Source organism: Lipotes vexillifer, unplaced genomic scaffold (assembly GCF_000442215.2).
Source record: "Lipotes vexillifer unplaced genomic scaffold, Lipotes_vexillifer_v1.1 scaffold147, whole genome shotgun sequence".
NCBI lineage: Eukaryota > Metazoa > Chordata > Mammalia > Artiodactyla > Lipotidae > Lipotes > Lipotes vexillifer.
This window is the reverse complement of record NW_006778796.1, coordinates 1,263,155-1,272,779: the sequence shown is the minus strand read 5'-3', so window position 1 is coordinate 1,272,779 and position 9,625 is coordinate 1,263,155. Positions and strand designations below refer to the sequence as shown.

At 35.3% G+C, this 9,625-nt stretch overlaps 1 protein-coding gene across 2 annotated transcripts in view; it reads right to left on the bottom strand.

Annotated features, from left to right (window-relative positions):
* Positions 1-2,170: 2,170 nt before the first annotated feature.
* The window catches only part of CD2AP (CD2 associated protein), a 108,226-nt gene continuing 100,771 nt past the window's right edge, over positions 2,171-9,625 (bottom strand). For both annotated transcript variants that reach the window (XM_007451910.1, XM_007451909.1), the window contains exons 17-18: positions 7,625-7,688; positions 2,171-2,262 (exon numbers count right to left, since the gene is read on the bottom strand). In XM_007451910.1, coding sequence (XP_007451972.1) covers positions 2,221-2,262; positions 7,625-7,688 — 106 coding nt within the window. In that variant the 3' untranslated portion in view covers positions 2,171-2,220. The remainder of the gene's footprint in view (positions 2,263-7,624; positions 7,689-9,625) is intronic.

Genomic DNA, 9,625 nt, shown 5'->3' with positions numbered 1-9,625 from the left:
CCCCCAAAAAAAAAAAAAAAAAAAAAGATTTACCCCCAAGTAAAAGCTATATAATTACATAGCATTTTATGATATGGACTTTATAAACAGGAATTAATAAAATTCCTAAATCAAGAGCAAATACTGGTAAATTGCTAAATTAGTAATCGTTTTTCCCTTTGATTTTGGTTTTCTTTTCTTTACTATTTGGTCAGGGGCAAGAAAATAGAGACAGAGTACTTGAATTACTTTTCAATTCTGACTAAGGAGTATACAAGCAAACACTTTAAATGTCTCTCAGTACTCATAACCATCTTGATTTTATGCACTGGTGAGAAAATGACCAACAAAAACTTTAAGAACAGCCTGAAATCTGCTGGTAACTCCCCTACCCCGTTATTAGGGTGAGGAGGGAGCACTTAATCAGCTCTTCCAGTCATAAAGCTGGAGGGTGATTTCCAGGGTACATTGTTCTTATTTCTACCTGAAGACTTTCATATTAAAATAAGACCTAATTTATTTAAGAAGGAAATCATTCATTTGACAAGTCATTTAAAAACACTAGAACAGGAATAAACAATTTTGTTCAGCAGTGACCTCATCAGAAGAGCCCAAGGACTTTAAGAAGTTAGAATGTACACACTTAATGCACAGATTTCCCCGAAAGCACTAATTTAAGTTGTGAATTTACCATTAAGTAATTATGTATTGGAGTTTCTATTATTTTCTATTTCACTTTTATTTGAAACAATATGACAAAATTTCATTAACACAAGATTTCAGTATTATAAAACTAAAATTTAAAGGAAAAATATTGGTTTGGGGGTTTAAAGAACACAAAATAGAAGCATGACAGATGGTACTCAAAATCTTAAAGTCATTTGCTATAATAAAGCTTAAAATCTAATTTTTTTTCCAAAAGAAGATCAAATTTTCTACTTTCAATATAAACCCACATATTTTGAGACATATTATCTGTAGATAACATTTTTAAAAGTTCAAGTGTTCATAAGTGACCATGAAGAAACTGCTATTCACCCACTTTGTGAAAATGCATTTTGAATATGGCCAACTATTTGGTTTTAAATAAGCCGTGATGTTATGTTTTATGACCTACTAAACACTCTTTGTAAAGCTGGTTACCTAAATGACAGCCCCAAATATCTCCACCGGTTAGTTTAGTCTAGTAGGTAAATTACACAATGTAAAACCTGAGTATTTACATAATGATAACTTGTCAGAGTATGAAACTGCATACTGAAGTTCTGAAAGTTCTGGAGTTTTGTTTTTCTAACATTACCATTATTAAAAATCAAATGGAGGGGCATGAAGAATTAAATCACAAGATTATGAAATGAGTAATATTTGAGCCTGTAAAATAAGCAGAAAAGTACGGCAATAAGGCTGGTGTTTGCATATTATATGTGCTGTAGTTTCTAGGCACAAGTTAAGGGTTAAATTGACATTTTTAGTTCCTTAGACATAATGAATTTAAAATATAGCTCATACTTTCCCCAATATATTCAACAATCGAATACATTTTAACTAAATTCCTTTATGAATCCTATAGTGCAAGCAATAAAAAAATATTCCAAAAGTTGAAGAAATTATTTTGATTAGTTCATTATAGTTATTACTATATGCACGGGTGAGGATCTGGTTTGTAGCTAGGAAACTCCTATTTCATCACCCAGAGTATCACAAACTGCAAACAAACAGGCACAACAGTGTAATCCTGGGTAAGAAGCTAAACATAAAAAATATATATATACAAAGTTTATATCCCTTATGTTTTATGGGAAAAGTAGTGACTATAGTTACTATAAAGCTAAACTGTCCCTCTCAAATGGTATATTTTACAGATTATTCGTAAAGATATCACCATATTTATAGTATAGATCTCTTTAAAAATAATACTACAAGTTTCAATAAAAAAAACTATTGTGAATTTTCTTTCCTTTTTATACAGATTCAGTAGTATTTTCAAGCAAACTAAACAAAAGAGTTTGCAATCCCAGCACATAAGAAATAAGGCCTCTTTTTTTCATATTGGCAAAACAAAATATATAAAAAAAAAATTCCCCCTCCCCCTCCATTTTTCTATAGATATAATAGTTCATATACGCATATTTCTTTATCACGACATCAGCATTTGTTATTTTTAAGTAACAAGTCAGTTGAAGTTCATAGTGTTGCTTCTGAATCCCTGGAACACTGAGAACACTGGGTGCACACGTCACTTCAAGAAGACATGATTGCTTTTTTCAGCTTCTCTATTTCCACCTAAATGGCAACAGATAAAATATCTTTACTTTAGAAAAGTTTTTTTATTTTATCCTATGTCATGAAGATCTGATCATAATTTCAAGCCTCCAGATTTTGATTTCCATTCTAAAATCCACTTTCCAATGGTGTAATAAATATTTTAAAAGTTCAACAGATGAAAATGTCACAATGCAAGTTCCTAAATGACAGGTGACAACAACAAAAAAGCAGCTACAGTTGTTTCACCCAGAACAATGTTAAATAATGTGAGCATTCGAAAGATCTGTAAGAAAATCAGCCCTACAAAAAACAAGAGTATCCTTGAAACCAAACTAAGAAACGTACCCATACCCGTACCCTATAATTAAACAAAGCGGGCAATACAGAATGTTGTTTTTTTTTTAAAAGGACCAGTTTAGTTCTATGTTTTTCACTTACTGCTTAGGTGATATCAGTAAAGCCACTTAACCTCACTTGGTCTCAACTTCCTCAACTGTAAACAGTATGTTCTTGATTAAATTGCCTTTAAAACCCAGGAGTATATATAAAATTCAGTCAATGTGTTAAAAATAGTTCCACTGTTAGGCGGAAGACATTCTTCACTTAACAGAAGTTCAAAATTTAAGAAACGTTAGAAGCAAATTAGAAGAATTCATTAAATTTTCACAATAACTACAGACTTATTTAACTTGGACATATTACAAATAACTAAGTTGAGGATCAAAGAGATTAAACACCACGCCAGTGGTTCCATGAACTTGTACTGGTAAGGTCTAAGGCTTTAAAGGCCACGGTTTTTGTACTCTCTTCCCAATTACATGGTATTTTGATCATCTCTGACCTTGCATTACATGTAGAAACATTTAGGCCTTACCTTCTCCTGATAGCATCATCCCTCTCCCCAACAATGCATACAAATAATACATGTTATGGCTAACTTCTGACAAATAGATCACTACTAAATGATGAGCATTTTGCTACAGTCAAAAAGTATAATTTCAATAAGCTCACAATCTCCTAAGGGATCCTACCATTCAAGAATGGTTTGCTAATTCCAGGATCTTTCCTGATATTATTCTTTGACTAATATGATTATTAGCCAAACATGTTAGTAGCATTGGATTGAGACAAAATACCTTCAACCTTCAGTGTGATGCACTATTATCAGCTCTATTCCAAAGATACATTAACCACTGCATGAATTTTAGTGCGCGAGGATGCATAGAAAACAGAAAGAAAAAAAAAAAATTGGTAGAAGAGGGAGTGCGGGTGGGGTGAGGGTCAGGGTGGAGAATAACCCTGCACGCAGTCAGTAACACTCCTCACAGACTGCTGCTGGCCAGATAAATTTAGGTATCTGGCAAATACTTGCATTGTTGGAGTTTCCCTTCTAGCACGTTTATGTTCATTGTTCATCATTAGTCCTCTGTACCACTCCTCAGTATAATATAATACTATATAATGTTAATATTATAGTAGTTCAAAGTATTACTTTTAATTTGGGGGGAAATATAATTTCTCTTTTAAACATATGATCCTAAGACTCTAATGCCTTATTAAGTGTATTAAGTATCGAACTTTTCCCACCAAAAAAAAAAAATTTATAATACAGGTCAGTGAGAGGCTAAGTAACAGCTGATTTTGCTGGGAAAATATAATCAAATGAAATTCTTCAAAAAAGAAACAAATAATACATTTGACTCTTTCCATGATTTTTATGACAAATTAAGTCATATATACAAATTTAGTATTGTATTAGTTCCTCTTGCTAGCCTTATTACTTTATTTTTATATACGAATATGTGTTATGTATAAAATATAAGGAATGAAAGTCAAGAAACATTTGTTTTTAATTTTTCAATTTCTACCATGTTGCACACTGGGAATTTAACATATATTTAGAAGACATATTTTTAATATCTTCTAACACTTATTAGTTTGACAAAAATTTGTTAGCAATCTAATATGTATATAGCACTGTGCTAGGAGCTATGGGCAAAGATGAAACAGAAAAAGATCCCACCTCCAACAGTATAGAAGATGGGCAAAATAAGTACATAATGTGAATAGTGATATGACAGAAAATTATTACTTATTCATCTCTTACAAAACTAAACAACATGAATTTGAAATAAGAAAAACTGCTTTTAATCAGAAGACTGGTGGCCAGCTCAGTGAATGTGATCGAGCAGGGCCTTGAGAATCTACAGAACTTGGGCATGCTAAGTGAGACAAAAGGAAAATCCATGAAAATACAGTAAGAGAAAAAATTCAGACAAATTAACTGTAAGGGACAACTGAGGATTAGCAAGTGAGGAAAGACAGATAAACTAGGACCAGGACATAAGAGACCTCATTTGCCAAGTCAAGAAGTTTGAACTCCATTCAGCAAGCAGCAGAAAGTTTTCGAAAGTACTGAGCAAGGAAGACAAGATAAGAATGAGAGAAACAAACAAGCGAAACAGAAGATAAGAGCATGAGAAAAGGACAGAAACAGTGAGAATAAAGAGAAAAAGGTTAGGGAGTACAGCCAGTAGGCCTAAAAGTTAGTGGAATTAGAAGAGACAGAAGTCCCACATCTGCATGACTAGAAGCGCAACAAACTTTCAACACAGACAGAAAATCAGAATCTGAAAAGAAGGTGCTACATGTGACAGGGGACATGCTAAGTCTAAGTTCACAGTGGAACATGCAGGGAGTCTAATAGCTGGAAACTCAGGACAGAAGCTGGGAAAAGAAGAACTAGATTTCAATGGCAAATGCACCAGAGCTAATTACGATACTCCTGGACACAGGTGAGCAAAGAAGAGGCCTAAGCACAACACTGAGGGAACAACTCACTTAGGTGAGGGGAGATGGAGAAGTCAGACAGAAGAATGCAGGGTCACATAAACCAAGACATACTTTGAAAAGGTGGTGATGGTAAAAATGTGAAGTGCTGCAGAAACCGAAGAGACATAGGAGTTGCCATCAGTAAACCCAAAATGCAAGGGGTTAAGGACTGAACTAAAAGTGAAGAATTAGTGACTGTAAATGTATGCTTTTCTTGTTTGTTTTCTTTTCTTTTCTTTTTTGCAACAAATGAACTGCAAATGAAAAGAGAATACAGATCAAGAGGGCAGCTAGACCTAAAAGGGGGCTTTTTATTTTTTGAATAAAGGGGAAAATTGAGTATTTTCAGGGAAAGAAAGGAGAGTGCCAATAAAGGTTATGTGTCAGATATAAGAGTTGATAAGTGATGGATTAAAAAAAAAAACAAGATGAGATATGGGATAATGGGGTGGGTCTGAAACACCCTTAGACAGAGTGGTCAGGGAAGGCTTCTCTGAGGCTATGACATTTCTGTTCAGAAAGGACCAGCTCATATGGAACAGCAAGGGGAACATGACCCAGGTCTAAGGAACAGCATGGGCAAAGACCCTGAGATGCAGAACAGTTTGATGTACTCAGAGAATTGAAAGGAGGCCAGGTTGTCTGGATAGTCATGAGCAAGGGGGGTTGGAAGACCAGATCCTGAGGCTCTGAGGCCAAGGTTGGGAGCTGAGATTTTTTGCCACGGGCAACAGAAGGTGATTAGAGGCCTTTAAACAAGGGAGTGATATCTTATTTTCATTTTAATTCCTCTGGTAAGAAAGAATGATTGGGCTGGGGCAAGAATGGAAGTGGGACCCCCCCAGATAAGAGGGGATGTGGCCTGGAGGAGGGGTACTAGTGGGGGTAGAGAGAATGGAGATTGGAGCTAAATTTGGAGGGTAAAACCCACAGGACTTACTACTGTTCTGCAAGCGGGGCAGGGGGGTAGAATCCAGATGACTTTTGGCTTTCCAGCTGGAGAGATTGGGAGGATGGTGGCACCACTTACTGAGTGGGAGAGGTACAGGGGCAGAAGAAGGGAGCAGGTTTAAGGGAAATCAAGAGTGCACTTAGGGTGTGCAAACTTCTTGAAACACCAAGTTCTTATGTTATTCATTATACATACCCCAGCTCTTAGCCCTGTACCCAGCACACAGTAGGTGCTCATAAGTGCTTGTTGAATGAATAGACACCCAAGTCTACCTAACCAGTGAGGCTACAGCTTTGGTCCCTGCTGAGGCAGATCTGTCTGGGGGTATCCAGAGGATCCACACTTGCATAGGCCCGAGGAGGACAGTCTGCATGGTTCTCAGGGCCCACTGCCACATGAGAATGCAGACCCCTTGTTCGAAATTGTTAAGAAATTCAAGGTGGTGACAGGAGAGCATTAAACCAAACAGGAGGTGCTGTGTGACTGCACAGGCCTTGCTCCTAGGTAGGAAGCCGTGAACACTTGAGGATAAATGTGGGTTCATCCAGGGTTTCTGAGATAAAGTCTGATGTAGAACTTTTTGAGAGGCAGCAGAAGGAGCCCAGATGTTCAAGGAGCCCAGTGGGGACTGACTGTGTGCAGCCTGCAAGTCCTGGGAAGCAGTTCAGCCATGCATGTCTCTGCATTTTCACTCCTTTCCTTTAGTCTCTTTTTCCCTATAAAATTTGTATCTCTGTTAAATTAGGTTGCTTTGAATTATAATTATTCACTATTATAAATAATAATAACAAATGTCTTCTAATTATTTAGCTCTTGGTATGTGTCACCTTATCTGCAGGTCATTTAGCAAGTGAGGGGAAAAAAAGAAAAAAAAAAAAAAAAAAAAAAAAAAAAAAAAAAAAATGGAGTTTTGATAATCTGCCAAATACCTTCACACATATTATCTCAACAACTAAAGCTAAAGGAGGTTAAGTGACTTCCTCGTTCAAATGGTGTAACTTAATCCCTAAGAGCAAAGGTTCTGGAGTCTGGCTGCTTCTATTAAAAATGTTAGCTCCACTGCTGACTTAATCATTCTAAACCCTAGTTTCCTCACTCTGAAACTGTCAGTCATCAGCAGAGAGTGAAGATGATGACATTAGCTACAAAGTAAACTCAATTCAGTGAGAAATTAAAGTCAGCAAATCTATAGCCATCCCAGTACCATCACCACCCCTGCCCCCAGGCAAAAAAAAGAAAAAAAAAAAGTTTAACTGTGAAGAAAAGAGAACTATAGCTCAAGAAAGGAGTGTTGAGTGCAAAAGATCTAAAACTAGACACTTTTAAGAGGCAAGAACCATGTTTGCTTTATTCATGAGTGTATACCTTGTGCCCCGTGTCTATGAGAGTGGGTGATCAAAAAACATTTGCCGAATGAATGAATGGAATGTGGCAGGGAGTCAACAAGAGATTAATTAAATGGCGACCAAGCTGTAGGGAGTGTCCAACTAAAGCAGGATAGCATAATTTGTGGCGGAACCAATCACCCAGTTGGGTTGGAAAAAACATGTCTAGTTTATGCTGACTACAATCTCAATGCTGGAAGAAATGAATTACCTCTAGATTACTTCTCATTGCCTTCTCTTCTTCCAAATCTTTTCGTAGTTTTTCCAGTTCTTTCCTAAAAACAAAGTATTTATTACTGTTAAGTCTTTTGATTAAACAATATATATTTGACTAAGGTTAATAGGATCTGTTGCCTGATATCCCAGGACATAGGGAAAACTTTGAAAGGAAACAGCCATATTGACTGAGAAAAAATTCAAATTCTCTAGTTGAAATGATTCAATACAACAGTTAAAAAACACAGCAAAATCATGGCAAACCTGAGATAAAGAAATCTTTAAGTGAATACAGGTAATTTTCCATATTCTGTTATCATCCATTTCCAAGGCAGGACACACAGCCCAAATAATTTGGGAAAATGAATGGGAAAGTATGTCACAGTGCAAGGCAAATTATAATTTTTAATACAATAACCTGGACTTTACATATCTTTCTCTGTTTTTTTTTCTTTTAATTAACTATTACATTAAAATCCAAACCAATAAACAAAAAACTGCAGCCAACAATCCCTCTTCTGTAACTCATGTTTTCATTTCTCTAGGTTCCCTTGTATATTTTTATATAGTCATTTTCCCCTCCGTTTCATTTTCCAAGAGGAACTCAAGACTTTTAAAAAACTCTTTGGAAAGACTTCTAAAATATCTGATAAATAATATATGTAAGTCATTAATATTTTTATTCATTCTACAGCTTATTTAAGAGCACCTATGGGCAATTTGTACGTGGATTTATTATTTCATTATAGCACACTTGGTATCAAAAATGCAAAATGTCAAAATTAACAAATCAGATTGTCCTCTAACTGGTACCTGAGAGGTGCTCAATAAATATTTACTAGATAAATGAACTTACAGTTTATAATATGCTTATTGCAGAAACTGTGGATAAATTTGCCAAACTTAAACCAAGATAAACTGAAGAATTCAAGAAATATCATGTATCAAATTTTCTCTCTATGTATGATATAAATGTGCACAATATATGTTTTTTAAGTAGGCATTCAAGATAAGTTTATGTTTCTAAGAGATGTTTGTAGATGTGCTCTGCAAACTACAAATACATCATGTTGTTAATCTCAATATTTTTTTAAATAAATAATCCGATGTCAACAAAGAATTGAAGGAGAAACAGTGAATTCAAAATCAGTGGTAACACGGTCTCTGGCGATGAGTATTATACCAGATTCCATATTCCATGAGATACTCTCAGAGGCCAGAGAAGAAGCTGGAGTAGGGGAGGAGCACCTGAACCCTCACCCTCAGTTTAGTTAGATTAGCTGATCTTTGATCTATTTTACCTACTGGGCTTTTGCAGAAGTATGTTTAAAATGTTAACACATTTTAAAATTCACATAATAATGTTTGTAAGAAAAGATCTCTAAATCAATAGAAGATCCAAGTTTGAGTTCCAGCTCTGCCACTTAAGAGCTGTGTGATCTTACATAACTAGCTTTACCTCTCTAAACCTTTATTTCTTCATTTAAAAGAAGGGAGGGGACTATAGCAGGTGGTCTTTTAAATTTATTTTCGCTCTAAAAAGTCCCTAACTTTTACTTAGGCATGCCTCACCATATACCATTATCAAAAACTTTCAGAGTTAAGAGAAAGGCCTTACAAATCACCTATCCCAACCCATTTGTTTTATAAATATCCAACTCAACCCCAGCAGAAACAGTGATCAAAGTCCTCTGAGAAGAAAACCAAATGTGTATACAGATACACCACAGATCCAAAATAAAATGGCTTTTCCTAATACTCTTAAGACTAATTAAACCATGTTTGACATTTCTAGCCTCAAATTATGTGTTTAAGGTTCATCTATGATATAACATGTATTAGTACTTCATTGCTTCTTACGGCTGAATAACATTCCATTGAATGGATGTACCACATCTTGTTTATCTATTCATCAGTTGATGGACAGTTGGGTTGTTCGAACTTTTTGGCTATTATGAATAATACTATAAACACCTATGTACAAGTTTTCGTTTGA